Source organism: Natator depressus, chromosome 2, assembly GCF_965152275.1.
Source record: "Natator depressus isolate rNatDep1 chromosome 2, rNatDep2.hap1, whole genome shotgun sequence".
Taxonomy (NCBI): domain Eukaryota; kingdom Metazoa; phylum Chordata; order Testudines; family Cheloniidae; genus Natator; species Natator depressus.
Genome location: NC_134235.1, coordinates 205,568,446 through 205,595,328, shown reverse-complemented (window position 1 = coordinate 205,595,328; position 26,883 = coordinate 205,568,446). Strand labels below are relative to the sequence as shown.

The 26,883-nt window shown below is 42.2% G+C and overlaps 1 protein-coding gene across 1 annotated transcript in view; it reads left to right on the top strand.

Annotated features, from left to right (window-relative positions):
- The window catches only part of DNAH11 (dynein axonemal heavy chain 11), a 276,304-nt gene that overhangs the window by 128,885 nt on the left and 120,536 nt on the right, over positions 1 to 26,883 (top strand). Inside the window, 6 exon segments of the mRNA XM_074945797.1 lie at positions 4,227 to 4,392; positions 8,863 to 8,965; positions 16,794 to 17,033; positions 19,977 to 20,138; positions 21,930 to 22,123; positions 25,240 to 25,402. Coding sequence (XP_074801898.1) covers positions 4,227 to 4,392; positions 8,863 to 8,965; positions 16,794 to 17,033; positions 19,977 to 20,138; positions 21,930 to 22,123; positions 25,240 to 25,402 — 1,028 coding nt within the window.

Below are 26,883 nucleotides of genomic sequence, written 5' to 3'. Positions count from 1 at the left end.
TTTCCAAACCAGTCATTAATACCACAGCAGTTAGTCTGCATCAGTAGGTGTTGTCATTAAATTAAAACTCCTGTCCTGTATAAACTTAAAAGAATTTGGACCTGTAAAAGTTCATTATAAACTAGGCAAATGCCTTCAGATTTTAAATAACCATTTAAAAACATGTATGAGTCTTGTTTTTAGGAATTTTAAAAAGGAATGTAAAATAAACAGGCAGTTCCATGGCTTATCTAGAGCTCTTCAATCTCCAATGCTGTTCTAAAATCAAATGCCCCTTACTGAAAATGCTCTACCAGTAACCCCTCACAGTTAAATTAAGGGACAATCACACAGCTAATCTCAGCTATTGGAGTATCACATGACAGGTATGGAAACAAGTTTACCTTCCTTTTCAACAGCATGTGATCCTTTCTGCAACCAGCTGTGAATTCAATTCTGTCATCTAGCCCAGAATGTGTGATTTCTGCCTCTTGTGTGATTTCTGGTCTTGTTTAGAGCTGCGTTCTTTCACATACAATACATTGCAGTGATTTATTTTAATTTATTATGTAGCTGTCTTGTATTACTATTGCAAACAATTATTTATGGTCCCAAACCATACAGTTGCTGGAAATTAATATTTTTCAAAGCTGCCTAGGGAATTGGAACATCTAGTTTCCACTCATTTTAATGGGACCTTGGCATCCAAATCCCTTAAGCAACATTGAAAAAATGTCAGCTGAAAGGCAAGATAAAGTAGGGAAGTATTCTAAAATTTTTCCCTTGCACACCTTTTCTTTCAAAAGGCAGGCTTTGGCCTTAGAGGTTTTGGAGCAGAAGGCCAGAGGCATCACAATTATGGCAGACTATTCCCAATCCCATGATTATATAGCTTTAAGGGTTCTGAGATTCCTCTGCATCTCTGACTTATCCTTCAATGAACCTCAGTTGTTGTTTGTTTACATCTCTCCTCCACGCTCAGCAGCCATCCTTCTAGCTGAACTTACTACTGGAATTCCCTTGGGACCCCGTTACCACATTACCTGAATTGGCTAGAAGAGTCATTGTTGACAGACATGAGGCACTCTTTCCCTGTGCCAAGAAACTAAGCGAGCTAACACCACGATGCACCATCTCCTGATGGAAACCGTAGCAAGTGACTTATTTGTGAGGGGATTTTTTTCAGGCTGTTGGTATTTAAGAAATGAAATGAACTAATATAAGTCAGAATCACAGTAATATCAAGCACCCACACATAGGTACATTGCATTCATGTGTTCCTGTACAAATATAGTTTATTTCCACTTGTATGCAAGCAATCCTAAAAACCCGGTAGACTTAAAAAAAAAAAAAAAAAAAAAAAAAAAAAAAGTCCGATGCCAACCCTTACATTTTGCTCTCTGCTTTGTTCTTTCATTTGCACAGCCCATTGCAAATGAAGGAACACTATAACACATTAAATAAGGAATTAGCGTAGGTTATCCTATTCATTCTCATTTGCTCTCATTAACCCTACAATCCAGGTGAAAAAACACTAACTCACAAACATCAAGTATGTGCTTTTTGGGTCACATTTTCAAACAAATGTGATGCACACACTTTTACCACAACTGTACATATAAATCAAGTAACTGCTTGTGAAAATGGCTAATTCTTGTCATTTGCATGGGCAGTGATTTGATTTGTACATATAATCAGCCTAATGTTCTTCATTAAAAAAGGTGCTTGCCTGATAGTTTTCTCAAGTGCTTTTGTATGAAACTTGTCATTCATGCTTATATGCATTGAAAAAGTTGATAATCATTGTTTATTTGCTATTCATCTTGGGAAACGTTAAAGTACAATAGTGATTGCATTGCTATATGTTCCAATTATTAACAAACATTTCACATTTTCTATGAATACATTACAACATTAATACGTTTTTAAAATTCAAAAGATGATTTTAATAGTCCAGATCCATTTATCATGTGAGGGTGTGAAGCAGGAGCTGTTCAGGATATAGCTTTCCAAAGCACCTGGGGAACCATTCCTAATCAATAATGACACTATGGACTAGATTCACAAAGAAATTTAAGCCTGGTGAATGTCACCGGGATTTGTCTAGAAAATCACTGGGATTCACAAAGTTTGAGTTTAGTGCCTGGCTCCCTATACAAAGAATGAGGAGAGATGGGCAACTCAGATGGGATTCACAAAAGCCAGCATGCTAGGTGGCTCTGTGCCTAAAATTGCCTAAGGGAAATGCCAAGCTGAGGGGTGTGTGCTAAGCCCCACCCCCTCTGACACAGGTGCCTAAGTCCAAACTGCCTCCCTCCACTTGGGATTCTCAGCTGCCAAGACTCTCTCTTGGCATTAGGCACCTATGCAGTTTTGACGAGAAGCCAAGGGGGGGAGGAAGGAGCTTACTCATAATGTTTACCCCCATGGTTGTGATGCTGTCCTGAAATCTACCACCTCTCAGGTGAGTGCGCTAGCCACTAGGCTGGGGGATATTCTGATGTTGGATTCCCTCCCACTCTCCTGTTGAAGTTGTTTCATTGTAGATAAAAAACATTTTAAAAAATCATTGGGGCATGGGGGACGGGATCTAACTACCTGACTACAGAGTCATTCTTTTTCTCTCTCCTCACCCCCTCAAAATGGTGAAGCTGTTCCTATGTGGTTAAATAATGAAAGAATCATTGGCCCAGAGAGACAGCAAGCATAAAAAACGAGTTAGACACCTTCAAGATTTGTGAGCCGCTGGGGGGGGGGGGGGCTTTGTGAATCCCAGTGAAGCCTGATTCTGTGATTTAGGCACCTAAAGTGGCAGTTAGGCACCTTAGTCCTTTTGTGAATCTAGCCCTATCTCCTTAGGGAATGTTGCTCAAATCAGATGACTTACTGTAGATTTCTCAACTCATTTTGCTGTGCAAGTATATTTATTTAAAATGAGTTGCACAATCCAAGATTTAGCTTTTCCATTGTAAAAGGTAATTCTATTACCTTTATTACAAAGCCGCTTATGCTTACATCAGGTATATGAATGATTAGATTTTCCAGCTTGTACATAATTCTTTTTTTATCTCCCTCGCCTATCAATTACATAGTCTGAATACCCACCAGAGAGGTTTAACCTGCTTGTATTCTTTTTTTACTACAAAAAGAAAAGGAGTACTAGTGGCACCTTAGAGACTAACCAATTTATTTGAGCATAAGCTTTCGTGAGCGACAGCTCACTTCATCGGATGCATTCAGTGGAAAAACACAGTGGCTTAGCAGCAGAAGGTTTGTGTTGGATATTTGATTGTAACAGGCTTCAGACTTAATTGTAAAAGGGGAAAAATAATATTTTGTAGTTCTGTGGTGCCTCAGCCAGATGATCACAATACACTTACATACATTAAGCTTCAGAAGTTAATGATGCTACTTCTCCAAAAGAAATATAAATGCTGTGAAGATGAAATAGAATTATCACACTCTGGCTTAGTTTGCTGGTTTATGTTCATGGCTTACAGACAGAGAAGTTAGATAAAAACATAAAATACTCTTTTAGTACATTTGCAGTGTAATACTACTTTTATTCTTAGAATCTAGAATTTTAACAAACACAACCAAAAACAGAGAGAAGAGAAGCAGGCTGTTCCGTAAGACAGAGAAGCACAACTCACCCTACCTTGCTGGTTAGCTGGCTCTTTCCAGACTGACTCTGAATGTATGCTTTCCTACAGAGCCCTATAGCCTGCAAGCAGGACCAGGGAACACTTTAATTTTTTTTAAGGGAACAGCCTGCAATTCTAACACACCTTTCAAAAAGACCACAGCTAGTTGTTGGTTTGTTCGTTCTGTCAACTTCATGTTCTTTCCTGTGGATGTCTTAGAAAATTTGGGTTTGTTTTATGCTGTAGTCCTACAAAGTGATGTACCTGCGCAGAGCCTCATTGACTTCAATAGGTCTCCCCAAAAGGTGCAGGAATCTGCCCACATACAGCACTTCACATGACTGGGACCTAATGGCTAGCTTTTTAAAGGTAGTTAAGGTACCTAAAGAGGTAGGCCGGCACTTTTGACAATCTCATTAGGTGCCTAAGTGCCTAACTCCCTGTGAAATCAACTAACTGTTTTTGAAACATCACAGATTTTCAAAAATCTGGCCCTAAGTGATTTAATTTTTCCCTGGGTGAATTAATTATGCATTTTTGATTGTTAGTCTCTGCACTGTTTGAGTATCATAACTATTTGTCATATACTCCATAACATTTTAGAGATTCTTGAGAAAAGCCTAGAGAAAAAAGCTGGCCGTAACTATGGTCCTGTAGGAAACAAGAAGTTGATTTATTTTATTGATGATATGAACATGCCTGAAATGGATGTGTATGGAACAGTTCAACCTCACACACTGATTCGACAGCACATAGACTATGGACATTGGTAAGCAATTACTACTTGTTTTGTGCTAAATCAAAATTTGATTGATATGGGCTAAAATTTTTAACCATTCTTCCCATACTAAGGAAAGAATTAGCACAAGTTTTAGACTTCTAATTTAGTTTTACTTTATATTTTCCATAGAGCAGGAAAATTGTTTTATTATTGTGATGGTTATAGTGGCAGAGTTTGGAACAAAGGAATATTCATAATATCCTTTTGCCACAGCTGGCTATGGAGGAAGCTGCTTCTTCACTCCAGGAAAATCAGTGATTGACTTTGCTTTAAAGCATGAGGGTTGATAACATTTTCAAGGGTTTATCCTTGCTTGTGTAACTGCAGATGATATTTTGGTTCATATAAACATCTATTTATTTTTTTTATAAAATCCTGTTGCACCCCTTGCCCTGATTATATCATGCAAGTGTAAGTTCCATTGGGTAACTATAAAAACTAACTGCCTAAACTAATTTCACTCTATTCTTTAGCTTATTTGGTTGAATTCTTGTGAACTCTTCATTACATTCTGCTTTTCTCCATTTTCTGCCGTATTTATTAAAACTGCTTTGATAAGTTCTAGGCTGAGCTCGAGAAATAGAGGGTGGGAACATCTGAAATGTGTTCAAGCCTTTAAAAATATAATAATTATATTGTGATAGAGCCACAGTCATGGTCCAGAACCCCATTGTGCAAGGTGCTGTACAAACACAGAACAAATAGTCCCTCACCTGAAGAGCTTAATGCAGGATATCAAGAGTGTCGAACTACAGAAGACCATTTCAAAAATGAAGATGAGGACAATCCAAAATTAAAGAAAAAACTAGTGTCTTCTTTCACTGTTCCTTCAGAAAACCTTTCTTCTGTCCCACTGGGGCAGGCTTAGTTTTGCCCTTTACTTCTTTCGTGTAAGAGGGTACCTTAAGTTAGTTGTTCTTATTGCTGATTGACTTATCAGAGACACCCAGAGAATGCTTTCCTATATTGTGACTGACCTGAGTGGGGAGGGAGCAAGTGAACTGATGAATGAACAAGCAAACATTCCGCTAAAAAGCAATTGCCAGGACACACACACAAGTATATATATTTTGGCAGTATTGAAAGGGTCAATTCCTTCTCCTTCACCGTGTGGTCACTTTTTTCATATATTTACATTTTAAATTATTTGTTCTTTCTCCCTAGTAGGGAGTTAGGGACATATGTCCCTCTGGAACTATACAGCACAGGGAAGGTTGGTGACGGCCTGTGTGTGTCTTCTCTTTCCTTACGTGTTCTTTGTAAGGACCCTTATCAGAGCTGGGGCTGGGATGAAGCATTAGTATATGTGCTATTCCCAAGTCTTTTAAAGTAAATTCAGTTTAACTCAGTAAAGGACATAGCAGGAAATATAATGTACTCAGAAATGACATATGATATCTTCTGAATATCTTCAGATATTCAGGAGAAAAGACAGACAGAGAGGAAAGTGAATATTTAAGTCTGAGATATCACTAATTCAGTGGAATCAATCAGCTCCAATTCAGAAAGCTAATACTTTTTAGAGCCACCTGCCCCGGGTTATAAATTTCCCTAGCTTTAAATATGTTTTTAGAAAATGTTCCTTGTTTCTGATTTAAATATTATGAACATTTAAAGCTACTGAAGCTATCTTCTTTAAACTTGGCTTCATTTTTTTTTTTTAAAGTTTCAGTTCTATAGAACAAGCTGAGTTAGGAGAAAGTTGACTTAGTAATTTTAAAGTTTTGAATGTTTATTTCTGGTAAATTAATCCTAAACCAGAGTGTACTTATCTGAGTTCTAATCAGAGGATATGGAGAAGGTACATTTTTCAAATGCTTAGATAATTCAAAATGACTGCACTGAATTTGTTCAGACTTTAAAAACCCAACCCATGCCCCTTTTGGCATGAGACCAAGCATGGAAAACTTCAGCCCAAAAGAAATTTGACAATGGTAATGAGGAGCTGAATAAGGAGGTTTAGAATAGAAGTTGATATTCAACATTAACTGTAGTGGGATGCTATATGCACCCACTCTAATAAGTGTACATCTGTCTGTCTCTATTTCTCTGTCTGTCTTATTTAGGGCTTGGTTCTGCAAAGTGGTCAGCACTGTCCTCAGTCCAGCAAAGGACTTAATTTCTTGTATGGGAGTAGTCACATTGACTTAAATGAGACTACTTGTGCTTAAGGTTAGACATATATGTAAACCCTGGCAAGATCAGGGCTTATATGAGAAAGAAGGACAATACAAGACTGTGTGATAAAAGAGGTAAAGGATTTATTGCAATGGCAGCATTACTCTTGAGTAGAAAAACTTATAAGTGTTTTGGTTTGTTTTATTACTTTTAAATTGGTGGCTGCTGGAAGATGCCAGAGGTTTGGAATGTTAATTGTAATCCCAGTGATGATAGATTAATGAGCAGAGTGTATACAAGAAGTTTAAAGGAACTAGATAAATGTAATGTATCACACTATTATCACCACATATTGTATGTTTGAATATTGTGCTGTTTGTAATGCTGAATATAATAATAAAACTTATATCCAGTGAGATGCATAGAGGTTTGCGCCAAAATTTTCAAAACAGACTCTAATTTTGGGTGCTTCAATTTTTGGGTGCCTTCAGATATGTAGTGCCTGATTGTAAGAGGCATGGAGCAGCTGCATCTCTTATTGCCTTTTTTTTAAAAATATGAGTGCTATTCACTTCTAAAAATGAGACCCTAAGTTTTCCAACTTAGGCTATCAAAAATGAAGTTACCCAATGTTAAATTGGGTTAAATTTGGAAAAAGTGGCCTAAATGACTTGCCCAGGTCACACAATGAGCCAACAGCAGAGCCAGGAATCGAATCCAGGTTCCCTGACTCCTTGTCTCATGCCCCGTCCATTGGGCCATACTGCAAAAACCAAGATGTGGTCTTCTAATCACACCTATTGCCTTTTGTTGCTTTCTGTCAAATATGCTTAATACCTGTTTTCATAGTGCCCTGCACATGAAACAACTTCCCTCTTCCTACGTGCCAAGCATATTTTGGGCTCTCTGTCTATGATGAAACCTGCTAATTTTAGCTACTTTTACTCTACAAAGGGTCTTATGTCTACAGTGCAGGTGGGAGTGAGCCTCCCAGCTGTGCAGACAAACTTCTTATGGTAGTGGAGCTCACTCTAGTGAGCTAAAAATAGTTGTGTGGATGTTGCAGCACCAGCAGAGACTTGGGTGAGCCCCTATTCCCTGGGTCGGAGCTGCGGTGGCTAGCCTGAGTCTCCACTGGTGCTGCAATGTCCACACAACTATTTTCAGTGTGCTAGTGCAAGCCCCATTACCATAAGTCTGTCTACCTGAGCCGGGAGGCTCTCTCTCTGCTGCAGTGTAGACATACCCATTGTGTTCCCACACTCATGCTACCTCCTTAATTGTACTGTACTATATCTGTCCATATTAGACTGGGTGCGGGGACCTGTCTATATTGGAAAGAGTCATACTAGAGCGGATTGAAATATTTTAGATGGAACAGTTTTCTGTCGGAAAATGCAGTTTTGTCAAAATCAGAATGTTTCACGAGACTAGGTTCATTTTGATGAAATTTTCAATGGGGAAATTTTGAAACAATTCGAAATCAAAACAAAGTACTTTGTATGTAAGACACAGGAGGTAATTTCCTGCTCGACTTAGTGCTGGTGAAGCCCCAGTTGGAGTACAGTGTCCAATTCTGGGCACCACAATTTAGGAAAAATGTGGACAAATTGGAAAGAGTCCGGAAGAGAGCAACAAAAAAACTAAAGGCATAGAAAACCTATGAGGAAAGATTAAAAAACTGGGCATGTTTGGTCCTGAGAAAAGAAGGCTGAGGAGGGACTTGATAAGTCTGCAAATATGTTAAGGACTGTTACAAAGTGGATGGTGATCAATTGTTCTCCAGTCTACTGAAGATAGGAGTAATGGGCTTATCTGCAGCAAGGAAGATTTAGGTAAGACATTAGGAGAAACTATCCACGTATAAGGGTAGTTAAGTTCTGGAATAGACTTTGAAGGGAGGTTGTGGAGTCCCCATCATTGGAAGCTTTTAAAAACAAGTTGGACAAACACCTGCCACGTTTGTTCTAGGTTTACTTGGCCCTGTCAGAGTGCAAGGGCTTGATGACATCTTGAGGTCCCTTACGTGCCATCTGTTTCTATAATTCTATGACGTTCTTGTTTTGTTTCTACTATATATAGATAAAGATTGTTTCAACATTATCTAAATGAAACATTTTGTTAAAGTCATTTTGTTGTTTCCAAATCAATTTTTTTCGGAATTTCTCTTCTACACAAAATTCAGAATTTCAATTTTCATCCTGAGTCAGGATGAAAACAAATTTTGAAATGTTAGAATTTCCATCTTCCAATTAGCACTAAGCCATATGCTACCTATGATGCTCTGACAGTAATTATCAATCATTTTAAACTAGAGTTGTTATATTTTCCATCTTCTAGGTATGATAGGCAGAAGTTAACGGTAAAAGAAATACATAATTGCCAATATGTTGCTTGTATGAATCCAACTGCTGGCAGTTTCACTATCAACCCTCGACTCCAGGTACGGTTTCAAGTGCTATATCTTAGTAACCCTATATTTATTATTTAATATGTTAGATATAACGTTTAGAATTTTAGCTTTTCATTGCAACAGACATAAACGCTAATTTGAATATGATCAGTCTCTCTTCTCGCCTTGAACTTCCAGTGATGCCAATAGTAGCTCTGTGCTCCCAACCAGCAGATTTTATCAAAGTGTATAGATTGCTGGTCCGTATGGGTATTCCCTGTGTGTGCACATGTGCTCTGTGTGTCTGAAACTCTTCAACAGCAGTATCTGCTGGTCTTTGCTTTCACCTTTGCCTCATGCTCCAAAGTGAGGCCATAAGAAGCAGCCCAGACTGACCACCTCTCTCGTTCCTTTTTATTGCTCTCGGTCTGGGAGGGAAGCTTTCTGTGTCTGTAGCCTTCTAATGTTCCTTTCCGACATCGACTCTATAATAAATTTTAAATAGTTGCTGTCAAGGTTCCTTCTCTACTCTGAACTCTAGGGTACAGATGTGGGGACCTGCATGAAAACCTCCTAAGCTTACTTTTACCAGCTTAGGTTAAAACTTCCCCAAGGTACAAACTATTTTACCCTTTGCCCTTGGACTTCCACTGCCACCACCAAACTTTATCTGGGTTCCTGAGAAAACGTTGTTCAGAAACGTCTTTCCCCCCAAAATCCTCCCAACCCTTTCACCCCACTTCCTGGGGAAGGTTTGGTAAAAATCCTCACCAATTTGCATAGGTGACCACAGACCCAAACCCTTGGATCTTAAGAACAATGAAAAAGCATTCAGTTTTCTTACAAGAAGACTTTTAATAGAAGTAAAAAAGAATCACCTCTGTAAAATCAGGATGGTAAATACCTTACAGGGTAATTAGATTCAAAACATAGAGAATCCCTCTAGGCAAAACCTTAAGTTACAAAAAAGACGCACAGACAGGAATATTCATTCTATTCAGCACAGCTATTTTTTCAGCCATTTAAAGAAATCATAATCTAACACATACATTAGCTAGATTACTTACTAAGTTCTAAGACTCCATTCCTGTTCTGTCCCTGGCAAAAGCATCACACAGACAGACACAGACCCTTTGGTTTTTTTCCCTCCTCCCAGCTTTTGAAAGTATCTTGTCTCCTCATTGGTCATTTTGGTCAGGTGCCAGCGAGGTTACCTTTAGCTTCTTAACCCTTTACAGGTGAAAGTATTTTTCCTCTGGCCAGGAGGGATTTTAAAGGTGATTACCCTTCCCTTTATGACAGTTGCTGTTAGTTTAGTCAGATAATTTGGGGATCAGGTTTCCTGCTCCCTTTGTTCCCCCATGTATCAGAGCACTTTGTATGCCCAGGACTCCAGGCCTTAAACCCTGCCTGGCCTGCCCTTAGAACTTCCTGATGAGTGACCAGCGCAAGAGCTGCCTGAACTGCCTCTGAGGGCTTGTCTTCACTACCAGGGTAAGTTATGCCACTCCAGCTATGTGAATAACGTCGCTGGAGTCGAGGTAGCTTAGGTCGACTTATCCCGGTGTCTTCACTGCGCTGCATCGATGGGAGATGCTCTCCGGTTGACTTCCCTTACTCTTCTCAGAGAGATGGAGTCCTGGGGTCGACCGGAGAGCGCTCTGCCATTGATTTAGTGGGTCTTCACTAAATCTGATTTGCAGCAGCGTCTATCTCCCTGTTGTGAAGACCAGCCCTGAATCACACATTCCTTCGAAGTGTGATATCTCCCTCTCCTTTCCCTATCATGGGAGTTCAGATTTAATGGACCTCTCCATGAGACCCGTTTTGGATCTGCTCCCACCCCCATCTCATCAATATGAACCTCTAGATCAGAGGTGGGCAAACTACAGGCCACATCGGGCCCACGGTACCCTCCTGTCCGACCCCTGAGCTCCTGGCCCAGGAGGCTAGTTCCAGCCCCTCCCCCCGCAGCCTCCGCTCACTGCGCCGCTGGCACAATGCTCTGGGCAGTGGGGCTGCAAGCTCTTGCTGGGCAGCGCAGCGGCACAGCCCAGCCTGACCCGGTGCTCTGTGCTGCGCAGTGGGGTGGCTGGCTCCAGCCGGGCGGCATGGCTGCCTGTCCTGGTGCTCTGGGCAGCTTGGCTTTAGTGCTACCAGTGCTCCAGGCAGTGCGGTAAGAGGGCAGGGAGGGGTTGGATAGAGGGCAGGGGAGTTCGGGGTGGTGGTCAGGGGGCGGGGGTGTGGATAGGGGGCGGGACGGTCAGAGGGCGGGGAACAGGGGGTTTGAATGGGGGCAGGGGTCCCGGGGGGGCAGTCAGGAATGAGAAGAGGGGTTGGATGGGGCGGCAGGGGACAGTCAGGGGCAGGAGGTCCGGGGGCGGTCAGGGGACAGGGAGGGGTGGATGGAGTAGGGGTTTTGGGGGGGCTGTCGGGACAGGGAACAGGGGGTTTGAATGGGGCAGGAGTCCCGGGGGGGCCATCAGAAGGCAAGAAGCAGGGGGGTCGGATAGGGGGCAGGGCTGGGCCATGCCTGGCTGTTTGGGGAGGCACAGCCTCCTCTAACCAGCCCTCCATACAATTTCGGAAACCCAATGTGGCCCTCAAGCCAAAAAGTGTTCCTGCCCCTGCTCTAGCTAGTGCCCCTCCAGCACTGACACTTTCCAGCTTGGAATCCTCCAGTAAACCCAAGGACTCCTCTGAACAGAGATATGAGGGAGAGTAAGGAGGAATAGTCATAAAAAGAGAGAAATCATGCACAAGTCCTCTAAGAAGAGGATTACCTCTCCTCTACCTCCCCCCAGCACCAAGTGAGATTTCATGTCCTGATTTCCATAGAGATCGCCTACAAGGGTTGGGCTCTTGCCAGGCTCTTAGTCTGCATCGGTGCACGTTGCACTGGTAGCACTGGATCCACTGACAGCATTGTCTTCATCTCCAGTTGAGGTGGTGGCACCAGCCTCTCCTTCACCCCTGGAGGATTATAGACAATACCAGGACCTCTTGAGGAGGATCATGGACACCCTTGAGATCCCACTGGAAGAGATTCAGCATCTCACCCTTAAACTTCTGAACATTCTCCACTCTACAGCTCCTTCCAAGGTGGCGTTCCCGATCAATGAGGCCACAATGGATCCTGCTAAGGCTATTTAGCACACACCAGCCACCTGTGCTGTGACCCCCAAAACTGTAGAGAAGTACTTGTGCCCTCCAAGGGAGTGGAATTTTTGTTGTTCCACCCTAACCTGAACTCTGTCATGGTCCAGGCATTTGCAGAGCAGGCTGCACCAGCCCAGGTCCACTCTCTTGGACAAGGCTGTCAGAAGACAAGATCTCTTCAGCGGAAAGAACATCTCACCAGCCAGCAAACTACCAGGCACCGATGTCATATATTACAACAAACAGAGTTCACCAATAAAATACTGCAACAATGCAGGCCCCAATTCCAGGCCATCCTGGGTGAAGATAAACTGGTTGCCAGATCATCCATCCAGGCATCACTTGATGCGGCAGCATTGCAGCCTCTATAGCTAGGAGGAGGGCCTCTTGTTTCTAGTCCCTGGGGACAGAAGGCCCAGGGGACAGTTGAAGATGTCCCTTTTCAGGGTAACAACCTATTTAGTGAAAATACTGATGAGTAACTTCATTCTTTTAAGGACTCTTGTGCCACCATCGTGTGCTGCCATCTCATAGTACCTACTGGCCCTTCAGCCCTTCTATCCTCAGAGGGCCTTTGAGTCCACAAGGAAATACTACAGGATACAGCACACCAAACACACTGCCCCACGAGCATCCTCTTTTCAGACCCAGCTGCCTACCAAGAAGACATTTTGATGAGATGCTTCAGAGCCATCAACCAGTCCATGCACAACCAGTCCTTTCAACCTCCTTCGGTGGCTCCCTGGCCCATTTTCTTCTGATGTAGCACTGCATCACATTGGAAAAATGAGTCTTAAATATCATGCCAGCTGGCTACACAATCAGATTCCTATTTACCTCTTCTCCAAAACCCCTCTTCAAGGACCACTCTCATTAGAGGATACTCAAACAGGAGGTGGCTGCCCTAATCCAGCTAGGGGTATAAAGCCTATACCCTCCCAACATGGGGGAAGTGCTTTTACTCCAAATACTTCCTAATCCCCACAAAGAATGGGGGCCAGAGACCCATCCTGAACCTCAGACAGCTAAATGTCTGTCCTGGCTGCTATAATGAAGGTGGCTGGTTTGAGGCCCTCTGTTTAAAGGATGTGTATTTTCATGTAGACACTATCCAGCACACAGGAGATTGCTGTGCTTTACGTGGGCCCAGAGCACTTCTAAAACAGAGTGCTCTCCTTCAGCCTCTCAGCTACCCCAAGAGTCTTTACAAAGTTTCTGTTTGTGGCAGCAGCCTACCTGAGCTGACAAGACAACCCAATATTTCCCTACCTAGATGACGGGCTGCTCATGGGACGGTATGTCAGAAGGTGCAGATGGCAGTCACATTCTTACTTGACCTGTGTCACACTTTGATTTTTTTTCAGGTAAATTCAGAAAAGTCAACTTTAACCCCCCCCAAAATCTATAAAATTTATTATAGTGAATCTGGACTCGATTGGAACCAGAGCATGCTTACCTCAAAACAGATTCCTGGTGATGAGAAACCTCATTTCTCAACTTCAACTCAGTCTCCAGACATCAGCCCAGTCCCACTTGATCCTGCTGGACCACACAGCCTCATGCATCTATGCGATCCCCATCTATGTTGCCTCCAGGCCTAGCTGAGAAAAGTCTATGTTCTCTGAGCAGAGACCCTCTGGACAAACAGGTCTCACTTCCTTGCAGTGTCCTGTTGTCATTCACCTGATGGGATACAAACGACAATGTCTGTGTATGTTACACTAATAAAAATGATACCAACAGGATCTTGTAAGAGGGACAAGGCAAATTGCCACGTCTATTGTAAATACAACAAAATATTCCTATCTGCAATTTCTATATAGATCCATTCACACACAGGTTCTACATAAAGGTTGTTATAGTTACCAGCCTAGATGTTGCTCGTGCCAAGTCACTGGCCAGGTGGCCTGGACACGAGAGTGGAGCCGCATCGTTGTCAGATGCGCATCCGATGCTCCTGGAGGGTGGTTGTAGAACCAGACTCAAAGAACACAGTCCCTGGACCCAATTTTTATAGGTCTCTGGTTCAATACAGGTCTCTGGAAGTTGCTTCATCATGCTGAATTTACAATTGAAATGACCATCAATCAGCAGGTGGTACATCCATGGCTAGGTGTGATCTTGTTCTTCCTTGATGCGTTTTGGGTGGATTCCGGTTCGCCTTCTGGGGGTCATCCGGTTATCTCCACTTTGCATATTCTTCGGCCCATCGATATCAAGGTTGAAATTCTTAGGATTAGGCTGGCACCATTTACTAAGCAATTATTTCCCTGCTTCACAACACAATCTATGCACTCATCATTCATTCTTTTACTTAACAACACAATCTATGACTCTTGATTCATTTAACAAGTTTTATCCCACTATCTATTTTTCCCTCTTTGGATACCAAGATTTACATAGGCATGACAAGGGGCCCCCGTGGGGGAAGAGCATCAGGGTGTTTTAAAGAACAGCATTGTTTCCTCAAAGTTCTTATCACTTTCCAGCACAGACTTTGTCCTGTACCGGCCTGAAATAATTAGCACTTTGGCCTTGCATTTGTTACAGAGTGAAATTCAACAGCATGGAACTGATGTTCATACCTTTTTACAATACCTATATACTCTTTTGTCTATCTTTATTTCTACTACTACATAATTATAATTCTATCATACTTTGAGGGCGACCCAACATGTAGGGGATCCCTTTGTTCCCGCTCCACCTACAAAGACTCTCATGGCAGATGTCTCCCTACTGGCATGGGGAGTGCACCTGGGTGGCCGCACAGCTCAGGGCTCCTGGACTCCACGAGAGTCCACACTGCACAACCACCTTCTTGAGCTTCAGGTAATACCTGAACTGTGCAAGAGATCCCTGCCCTTCATCGGGTCCTGTGATGTCTGGGTCAGGTCAGACAATATGACCTCTCTTTGTTATATAAACAAATAATGGGGAGCAAGGTCCTCCTCACTCTGCAGAGATGCAATCAAGCCCTGGAACTGGGGTATCCACCCTCTCTGCAGTTTGCCTACCAAGAGTAGAGAACTCCCTAACAAGCAGTCTCTGCAGACAGTCCCTTCAAGAACCATATGTGGGAACTCCACTCTTTGGTGATCCAGCAGATTTTCAGCAGTGGGGATTTCCATCCTGGGATCCCTTTGCAACCCAGAGAAACTGGAAATACTGAGATTACTGCTTTTGAGATGCCTAGGGGCCCAGTTCCAATAGAGATGCCTTCTAGTAGAGTGGTCAGACTTCCTGATATACTCATTGATGTATGCCTTGCTTCCCATCCCCCTGCTTCGTTGCATCCTCTGAGAGCACAAGCAGACCAAGGCAGCAGTAATCCTGATATCCCTAGTGGCCAAGGTAGTTCTGGTTCACTACGATCCTGCAGTTAGCAATCTCTCTTCCCAAAGACTCTTGAAATGGGTTTTCAACTGCATCCTTGTCGGCTATGAAGTACAGAAACCCCTCCTCAGTATGTCAGGGCTCATTCACTCAGAGTTCCAGCTGCCCCTGTGGCTTCCATACAAGGAATTCAATTCTTGGAGATCTGTCAAGCAGCAACATGGGACTCCATTCATATGATGGCTAGACATTATGCCCTGGTTCAAGCTTTGTTTAAGGATGCTTCCTTGGGTTCAGTGATCCTGTGAACAGTGGTGCAGAGCACCTCCTCCTCAATAGGCATTGCTTGGGAGACACCCACAGTGAATACTTATAGGGACCAGCACTTGAAAAAGAAAGGAAAGTTACTTAATTTAAACTAACGGGAGTTCTTTGAGATGTGTGGTCCCCATGGATATTCACAACCCGCCCTCCTTCCCCTTTGCTTTGGATCCTTATACTAGGGTTATATATGGTAGAGTAGGAACTGGAAAGGCAGTTGATCTGCACCGGCCTACCCCATTTGCTCTTGGTTTGGAGCACGAGGAACAGGGAGCACAGGCAAGGACTAAAAGACACTGCTGTTGAAGAGTTTCTGGTCTCAGGCTCACAGAGGGTGTGCACACTTGCCATGAATACTCATAGATACCACGTCACAAAGAGCTCCAGCTCCTATATGGTAAATTTACAAACGCCTGCTGCTCCTGTAGCACAAAGGGAGTGTAAAGTAGCCAGAACCCCCATGGGTTAGGGAGTGTTATAACAGCCCCAATCTACTGCAGTCCCTGGCACAGGGGGTGGGAATGGGCCGTGACTGGAGTACACAGCTCTCCCTGGCTGGCAGATGGCCAGTCATAGTTAGAGCACCGTTGGGGACTGCTGTACAAGAGCATCATTGCTGGGGCCAACATACAAGTAGTCTCAGAAGCAGAGTACCACGACCAGCTCCCTTGTCGTCCCTCTGAGGATGGGTGTATGCTACATCGGGGAGTGAGCCTCCCAGCCTGCCTAGGCAGACTCGAGCTAGCAGAGTAAAAGTAGCAGTGAGGATGTTGCAGCTGAGGCTGCAGCTTAGGCTCTCAAGCCCAACCAACCCCTAGGCTTGAGAGCCTGAGCTGCAGCCCAAGTCGCGACGTCCATACTGCTATTTTTAGTGCGCTAGCTCATTCCTTGCTAAAGCGAGTCTGTCTACCGAGACTGGGAGGCTTGTTCCCAGCTGCAGTGTAGACATACCCTGAGTGGCACACAGCAGTCAGCCTCTTTGCCTCAGTCTGTTGGAATTATCAGGTGGTCATTGACTTGACTTCACTTCTGTCTTCTCTCAGAATAATAAAAATCTTATTTTCAGAGACATTTTACAGTGTTTGCTCTGAACTTCCCATCTGCTGATGCCCTGAACACCATCTATAGCCAGATCCTTGGTTTCCACTTCCAGAGGCATGTTTTTAATCCATCAGTGTTAAAGAATGCTCCAGCCATGATTCAAGGAGCAATATGGCTTCATCAAACTATGGTTCAGAACTTTCTACCAACCGCGGTTAAATTCCACTACATCTTTAACCTAAGAGACCTCTCAAACATCTTCCAGGTCTGTATCATAGACTGACTTTCACTCTAAGCATAACACATTATTATTATTATTTATTATTAATATTTATTTGTTTATTATACAGTGCCTAAGATCAACCAAGAGTAAGGCCCCATTGTGCTAGCCACTGTCCGAATAGTAACAGATAGTCCCTGCCTTGAAGAGTTTACAATCTAAATAGACAAAACAGACAGCAGGAGAAAGGGATGTAATGCTCAGAGTGATGGCTTGCAAACATCATGTCAAGTCTATGATTTTGGGGGTGGTGGTGAGGTTTTGCTGGGAGGGAAACGTCTAAACGAAAAGACAAAGGGAGAGGGGACATAAAGGTTAGAAGGTGGGGAAGCAAAGAAGGGTGGAGGAGTGAGGCTGAGGTAAAGAGATTGACTGTTTTCTCCATTCCTTAGCCTCAATCAGTGTATGGGAGTCCAGAGCGAAAACTGGATTCTGTGTTAGCTCCTGCTAGCTTGAGAGTTTTTTGCGGGATGGGTTGCGGGAGGGGAAGTGATGCTCCTCCCTGGAATATTCTCTTAACCAACCCACATGTCTTAGTGGGGAGGGGTTTCTGCATGGGTCTGGTCCCTCAGAAAGGAGAGGGTACCACTCCCCACAATACACGCACTGTTGTAAGGATGCTAATTCAGAGTGTTTTGTGCATATGTCATCAAAATCTCTTTCTCAAATAGAAAGTAGTTAGTGTTTTTGTATTGAATACGTTTTCCCATTAATATGTGCTCCCTAGTCTGACATAATATATGGGCTTTCATCCTTGTACAAATACAGAAGGAGAATTTTAGGACCTAGCATTTTGAGACTGTAGCACTAACTGTAACTTCCAAAACCACAGGCTGTGATTTATCTATTGGAATGAGAATTAACATTTAAGGTAACAAGGAAAACCTTAAGTCTTGGTATACTGGTGTAAATAATTCTCTCTAGTGAATCAGAAAACTTGCAAACTACTGTAATAATTCACATAGACCATTTCATGAGAGAATAATTCTCATGTGAGGTGTTCAAGGCTGGAATTCTGAAAAATTAAATAGAAGGCAGGAAAGAGGTGAGTAGTGCTGGAAATATTAAGGGGACCTTCACTAACCCACACTTCTGTAAACTTCAAGTGCACACTGAAAATGGATTTTTGTGTTAGCAGATCACTGAAATACTAAGGGGATGCCTACACTACAAGCACTACAGTGGCACAGCTGCGATGCTGCAGCTATGTCGTTGTAGTACAGACACCTGCTACCATCGCTGTAGTAAATCCATCCCCTTTAAAGGCGGCAGCTAGGTCAATGGACAAATTCTTCCATTTAACCTAGTGGTGCCTACGCTGGGGCTGAGGTCAGTTTCACTTTCTCTCTCATGAACATCATTCTTTTTCTCATCCTGAGCATCCCTAGGTCGGCCTTAGTTTTTGGTGTAGGCCAGGCCTCCAGCTCGCAGACTAGTGAGATTCTGTTGCTGTGCTGAGGCAGGTACAACACTTGTGATATGTTCATATGATGGACTGTACCAGGCCTTTGTTGGCCGCCTGCTGGAGGCCCCATGGTCTTACCACACCCCACCCCAGGAAGGAGCTGCCAATCAGGACCCAGCAGGCTCAGATAAAAGGAGCTACAGGGTCTGAGCAGGTCTGTTCCTGGCTGGGGCCAGAGGAGCAGGGAAAGGTGCTCTGTGCTGGTCACAGGCACTCGAGGGAGAACCAGAAGATGTGTTCTGGTGGTACTTGCATTGAGCAAGGAGGAAGAGAATTTGAGAACTTCAGCCCTGAGGTGTGGGTGGAGAGAGAGGGGCTACGTGGGAAAAGGCCTGGTGAACAGCAGCAGTGAAGTGAAGGAAGCAGTACATGGTTGCTGTACGCAGGATCCCTGGGCCGGGACCTAGAGTAGAAGATGGGCCTGGGTCACCTCCCCCCCCCCCCCCCCGACCCCGCCAGTCACTGGCAAAGTGGCCTAAGCCCCAAGAAGAGGGCAAGGCTCCTTTAAAAGCCCAACCAAAGGACTGGATAAAAAGGGCCTAGAGATGGGGCTGAAGACCCTGGTGAGGGCTGACAGCATATTGAACTCTTTGCTACCCCGGAAGGGGTTCATCCAGTTGACCATGTGATTTGGCCAGAGGGCTGAGCCACTGAAGGCCTACCAAGCTAGGTCAACAAATTACAGAGCGTGACAGGGGCAGGAAAGGCCTGCAATACCACACCCAGTTGCTAGGAGACCCTCCTGAGGTGAGTGCCCCATCACAACTCCACACAGACTTAAAAGGGAGTGCTGTGTCATCTTGGGTTTGTCTTGACTATGATAAAAAGGTGTTATTTTTAGAATAGTTAGCTAGCACTCTAAAATAGTGTATACGAGGCAAGTCATACTTTAGTGCATGCTAACTAGTTGAGTTGAAGCCTTCGACTTGGATTAATTAATTTATGGCTTCAACTCAACCAACTAACACATTCTAAATAGTCTTTCTTCCTGGCCAAGACAACCCTTTGAGATTTTCCTCAATAATGCCTTGAAACAGGGCTATTTATAACCGGCTCCTAGTTGTCCTCTCCATCCTGCCATGCACCAAGTCCTCACACCTCACTGATCCACACTTGACCGCCTTCTCTTCAGTGCAGATTAGTGAGGTTCTACTGAATATTTGTTTGATGGATTCAGTTTTTTCACAGAGTTGATAAACTGTAACACTTGCTAATCTGCAAAGGGACTTGAATGCAGATTCAAGAATTTACAGTCCAAAAGACAAATTATATATATCAATTAGTACAATCAAGTTTTGAGAAAAAGAAAATGTAATGAGCATGGAAAGGCAGTTTAGGGAAATTAGGTGACTCATATTTTAGGAACTAAAGGAGCAGAAGGTGACTGGCATTCTAGAGTTCGGCCACTTTTGCTGCTTAGTGACAGAATTTTTTAAAATGTGGCTGTATTGTATTGTTTTTAGGGAATTTTATTTGCTACACCTGAGTGTTTAAGGCAACCAAACGATCTTGTTCGTCTTTGGCTTCATGAGTCTTCACGTGTTTATGGAGATAAACTGGTGGAACCAAAAGACTGTCATTTCTTTCATAAAAAGCTGATAGACACTGCACACAAGTATTTTGAGGTGAGGCCATAGACTGGAAATATCTTATTCTGCAATGTTGATTAAATTAAAGTTGCTCAGGGATATGTCAAGTTTACGGCAACTATAAATCACCACAAAAGTACCATACTGTAGCACAAGAAATTGCAGCCAGTGAATGTGCTGATTCAACATACTCCCTTTAACGTCATCTGCTAGCAGGGTTTCTGTCGAAGAAAAGTAAGCACCTGATTGATGTGGTAGTGGGTACTAGCTTTCTAATGCCCATAATAAGTAAGGCTTTTTCAGTCTGATATCATTAATTCTGTTCTCTGCAAAGATGGTAATAATTTTCTTCTTGACTATAGACTTAACCACTCAAGTGTGATTAGCTGTGAGGATTTTCAAGTGTCTGCTGCACTGTTGTTAGCAACTTTAAGCAAACACTTGAGGCTGTCCTTAAAATGGAGGCAATGACCTTCTCACTGACATGAATCTTCATGTAGTTGAGTGTATTTGAGGTAACAAGATGGTGTTTATTTGATCCGTATTTTTTATCGTAACTGTGATAAAAATATATTTATTTAATACCTTTTGTAGCTTTTTCCCTGTGAGACTAATTTTTTATTTTGCATTAGAGTTTTCCTCCAATAGTTTGACTGATTTTAACAAAAAGTATGCAACTATTTAGTGCAAAACAAAATGATCTTTATTACTTAGTTTTTAATTGCGGCATTTATTTGGGTATTAGATCACTTAGTTATAACAACATATAGTTTTGTCATCTGCAAGTACCATAAATATAAGCCAATCTTACAGAAAATAAACAATAATTAGATACACAGTAAACAAGGTTTGCAAATAAATACAGGTTATGGTTTCAGATTAGATTTTCTGGGCTAAATTCTTGTCTGATTTACAATGCAGTTACAAGGAATATTCCTTTTCCTCTTACTTTTTGTTTTCATTTAACAACACTTTCATTCAACTTTTCTACAACTGTCTCTCCCCTTGTCTAACATGGCACTTACAACAAACAAAATGTGTATCTGGTGCTGTCCTTTATATCAGGCATGGCATAACATTCCTCTGGGAATGCAGCAAAATGTCAGCAAGATACGATAGCTGGATATTAAAGCCTGTAGTTTCTTTCTGAATAAATGGGTATATTGGTGCCTATACCAAAGTGTGAATTAACTATATAGTGCTGTGGTTCTTCAAAAACATTTGTTACTCTGAAATATATCCATTCTTTACCAGACAAGTCTGTGGAACTATCTGAAATAGAGCTAGTCAAAAAATGCATGTGTATTTCATGGGAGGGAAAGAGTTTTTTCTTGAAATTTTTTGCCAAAAAAAACCCAACTCCCCCCGCCCCCCAAATTTCAAACAAACAAACCCGTTTTTCATTTTTGACACGTTGGGTCCACAAACGCACGCGCACACACACACACACACACACGCTTTTCCCCCTTGACATTTTGCCACTGAAAAAGAAGTGAGAAGAAGAAAAACAGGTAGTTTTTTGGGGGGGACGACTAAAAATTAGAAATCTTTTTGGGGCTTGGAGGGTTTCATTTATTTTATTGTTGAAAAATTGGAAAATTTAGAAAAACATGAAAATTTTCTGCAAAAAAAAATTAAGAAAGGTGATTTATTGTCAGAAAAAAAGTTTAAAATTAAAAATTTTGATCAACTTTAAGTTGAAGCTTTCCAGCAAACTCTCTATCTATTTGGCAGTATTGTGGGCTTTTGCTGCATGGTTGGACCAGCCATTAAATGTACGACATTTCCTATGTTTTTGGTCATTTTTTTTTCCTCCCCACTTGCTAGGGTGTGGAAGATCACATTCTGCTCCAGCACCCGCTCATTTATTGCCATTTTGCAAATGGGGTAGCCGACCCTCGCTACATGCCTGTCAAGGAGTGGGAAATACTGAGGAAGATACTTACAGAGACGCTAGAAAGCTACAATGAGCTTAATGCTTCTATGAACTTAGTTTTATTTGAGGATGCCATGCAGCATGTGTAAGTAGACTTTTTGAAAAAGCCCCATTTAAAGACTTATTTATGCAAAGCCCATACAGTCAGGTTTAGAGGAGATACTGCTATCAGAGAACTATTGGCTAAGTGCCTCTTTTGGTAAGTAGAAGCACTTACACTATAGGTTAGCAGCATTTTTAATAAAACGGTTATATTGAGAAGACCATCCAGCAGTGTTCAGGGTAAGAGAACATCACTGATACCATTATGGAAATGCAGGTCAAGACTCTAGTTAAGGTTGAGTTCCAGTTTACCTGTAAAGCAGAGATTCAACCTCTTTGTTTTACCTTTTCAGTACAGAATGATTTTTCTGAGAAATTACAAGTAAACCCATTAATTTATTCATTGAAATAATTTTAAAAATGGGTCCTTTGAGAAATTTAGTATGTGTCAGCCTTTTATTTAAGGAAGAGAGGGTGGAAATATGAAAAAAATCAAGAGTCTCTAAAAATCAGGCTAATCTAATCTGGTATCACAAATATTAAAATCCTATGATTATGGTATGGTGTCACTACAGGGCAGAGCTTAGGGTTTTTTGGGAGCCTTAACTGCACATTTCCATACCTCAACCTGTCTAGATTTCTTGTCAGCAGAATCTGAACTCTGAATTTCCTTGGTTTGTAATACAACAACCTGTAATATGTTTTACCCTTAGGTTACTAATATGTACTCTCAACCTTATATCCATCTTGTTGTTGTTTTTTTTGTATGGGACTGTATATTGGAATCCATCATGGCAAAAACATTGCAATGCCGTTTCTGAAATCCAAGTTAAGCCGCAGTAGTTATGTTCACTAGCAACAGAGGCAGCAGTGTTTCTGTTTTCAGGAGCTAATGGAAGGATTCTGCGCAGTCAGTGGTGCACAGACTCAAAATAGCTTCTACTTTTCACCATTTAGATTCTGTTTAATATACCCAGTCTCGCAATTAAAGTGCAACGCTATGATTCTCAGGGAGTTATAGTGATCCCTGCTGACAAAGCTTAGTTTTACTAACGCAGTTCCTATTGTTTGTGGAGACAAAACTTCTAAAATGGAAATATCTGCCCAAGCAGAAATTTAAATTAGAAAAATAATCCTATGGATTTTTTTCTTGAGGGCTGTAGATTTAGTTCTCGTGATTGGGAGATTTAAGTGATTATCAGAATGCCGAAGGCTTCTCTTGAAATGTTGGTAGCCCATTAACTTCTCACGGATAAAGTCTAGAGACAGCAAATAGCGTCCCTGCGTGTCAGGCAAAGTAATGGAGCTTCTTCGGGAACCTCAAGAGCAGCAGCCCCTGAAAGGTACATTTGAAGCTAAATCCCCTAAAACTTTCCTCCCTGTTGTTATTACTCTTACAAATCAATTATCCAATCAATGTAGAGGCTTGACAAGGATAGCTTTGCCCATGAGCTCAATGTATCAGTCTTGGTTTAACAGGTTTGCTGTTCTCCTTTCTGGAGGTATCCCTATTAGACACAGATCCCCTTCTACTGCTTAATTCAAAAGATTCCACTCAAGAATAGATGTCAGGAATGATTTCTGGAATGGGATAAGATCCGGTGTGATGACAATGTCTAAATTATCACACCATGTCTAGGGTTCTCACTGAGGCAAAAGGTCAAGGTGTCTTAAGACACCTCTGTTATGGTGATATTGAACAGAAATAACCCTGGAATTAGATGACTGAAATCTTGACATTTCAAAAGACGACAATTTTCACGATTTTTTTAAATAATGAATTTTTTGTCTTTTTTTTTCTTTTACTAGCTCAACCTAGACTATTATTTATAACATGTCTGTTTTCTCTTGGAAGTATTTTGATCAGTGCTTCTAACAGATCCTCATGAAACTTAATCGTGGTTATTCTGAGCCAAATTGTCATCTGGTGTAAACTGGCACAGCTCCGTTGACTTCAGCTGAGAATTTGGTGTCTGGTTTAATATCACCTTGGCTTAGGATGTTTGGTGACTAGTCAAGTTCTTTCTTTAAACTGTAAGCAAAAAATGCCAGGTGTAAATTGAAGGCTGATCTTCAAACATGTCTTCATGAAGTGATTCTATAGCAAAATTTAGTTACAGTGACTCTTCACTTAATGTTGAAGTTATGTTCCTGAAAAATGCAACTTTAAGCGAAACAATGTTGAGCGACTCCAATTTCCCCATAAGAATTAATGTAAATGGGGGGGGGGCTAGGTTCCAGGGAAACTTTTTTTGCCTGACAAAAGGCATTATATACATTTTAAACAAGCAATTTAATACAGGTATTAAACAGGCTGTCAGCCCCCCCATCAGCTCCCCTGTGCTCCCCTCCCCCCAGCACCTCCCACCCACCGGCAGACCCCGTGGATCAGCACCTTCCCCCTGCTCCTCCTGCCCGCAGCAATCAGCTGTCTTGCGGCATTCAGGAGGCTGGGGGGAGGAGCAAGGACGTGGCGTGCAACCTCCCCTCTGCCTCCTGAACACCACAAATGAGCTGAGTGCTGCGGGCAGGAGGCGGGCACTAATCCGTGGGGTCCGCCAGCAGGCGCGGGGGGGGAGGCGCATAGGGGGGCTGCCAGCATGGAAGAAGCAAGTGGCCAAACAACATTATGGGGGGCATTGCACAACTTTATATGAACATGTCTGGTAATGGAGCAGGGACGTAAGATTGAAACAAAGTTAAGCGAAAGGACGTTAAGTGGGGAGTTACTGTAATCCCTTTGTCTTGGTGGTCCAGATCGCCTAGTACTAAATGCCTGATGTGCTCTTAAATGCCTGATCTATGCCCGTTGAAGTTAAATGAAGGCCTTTTTACTTCAGTAGGCATTGATTAGGCCTTTAAAATGTTGCTGAACAAGAGGTCACCTTAAAGGTTGTACATCCAGTGAACTCAGGTTGAGGAATGGTGCTGCATCTATGCTATTTGGGCAAGGAAGATTAATCTCATCTATCTATCAAGATTTCCAAATATTGGAGAAAGTTGGCAATAGAAAGATGAAATGATGATAGCATGTATATGGAGGTCAGGAGCACCCTAATACAAAAATAGTTACAGCCTTAAATTACATATCCAGGGAAATTAGAAACTGAATTAATATGATCCTTGTATTCTATATTGTATTCATTTTTCCATCATCAGATGCCGCATTAGTCGTATCTTGGAATCCCCTCGGGGTTATGCACTTCTTATTGGAGTAGGCGGTAGTGGAAAACAAAGCTTATCTAGGCTGGCAGCATACATCAGCTCCCTTGACATGTTCCAGATTATGCTGAAGAAAGGCTATGGGATCCAGGACCTAAGGGTAAACCGATAGATATTGTTTGATTCTCCTAAGAATTAGTGACTTTGAGAAGTTGCTGTTTGGAACCTGTATAATGACGATAAGAGTGCAGGAAGGGCAGTACAATTTGAGATTAGAGCTGGGCAAAAATTTTCAGACTAAAAAAAGGTTAAAAATACCCCCAAACCTGAAAAAGACATTAAGTATTTTGCTCAAACCAATATTTTTCAACTTTTTCAGTTCTCTGAAAAATTAAAATAATTTTGTTTTGGGTCGACCTAAATGAATTTTGTGTTTGGTGGTTGTTTTTTCATTGGCTAGTGAATTGAAAAATCAGTTATTTTCACAGCTCTTCTTTCTGGAACAAAACTTGTGGTTCCTATGGTTTTCAGCTGTGCTTTTAAAATTTTCTTTAGCTCAACAGAGAAATCATAGGTGGAAGGGTACTTTTGTCTATTTACATATTTTACAGTATTTTGGTAGTTTCCCTTAAATCCTGTGGAAATTCCTCCCCTGCCCCAAAGGTAGCTATTTTCTAAGCTTCAACGATCTGGGTAAAAACTATGGTACTTACAATTATCCCCTTTGTTATTAGTTTTTGGTGATCAGTTGTAAGCTCATTAAGTGGAATAAAACAGGGCAAAATTCTGTCCTTTGTTACATGTGTGCCATTTAAATTAGTGGAGCTACTCATATACTTAAAGTTAAGCCTGTGCTTAAGTGATTTGCTGGATAGGGCTGGATTGTTGAGGACCTTGGGGATTGACTCCTATGTGCACTAATAGGGGAAGAGGTTATATAGAATTTCTTTACCCCCACATTCCTTGTGGAGCAGCAAGTGAAGATTCCAAACCTAGTGGCCAGAGTGCTAGATGAGGGTCTGTGTATGACCCTGGCTGGTGCATTATGGCCCCAATAGAAAATTATCTGCCAGTTTGGACCAGGATCAAGCCACCAGAGCATATGCTTCATTGGCTACTAAGTGCAAAGGGGAGGTACAACAGTAAAATATGCTCCAGTGCACACTTCTCCCCCAAGCCATCCTTCCCAGCACCAACACGAAGGCTGAAAACACACTGCATATGGTTCTGCTCTACTTCCCATCCATAGAAACTGATAATAGAAAAGGCAGGGGATTTTGCCTATAGTGAATGGCAAGAGTGTATGTATTTATGCTGCTTTTCTTCCCTACTTGAAGAATATTAATTTAAAACCACCTGGAAGTTAAGGGGATTGCATGGAGTTTGTAATGGCAGAATTCGGACCTCACTGAGCTACTGTTGCCACCTTATCATAGAATCATAGAATACCAGCGTTGGAAGGGACGTCAGGAGGTCATCTAGTCCAACCCCCTGCTCAAAGCAGGACAAATCCCCAATTTTTGCCCCAGATCCCAAATGGCCCCCTCAAGGATTGAACTCACAACCCTGGGTTTAGCAGGCCAATTGTCAAACTACTGAGCTATCCCTTCCCCCGATGAAGCATTCTAGCTAGGAATGATT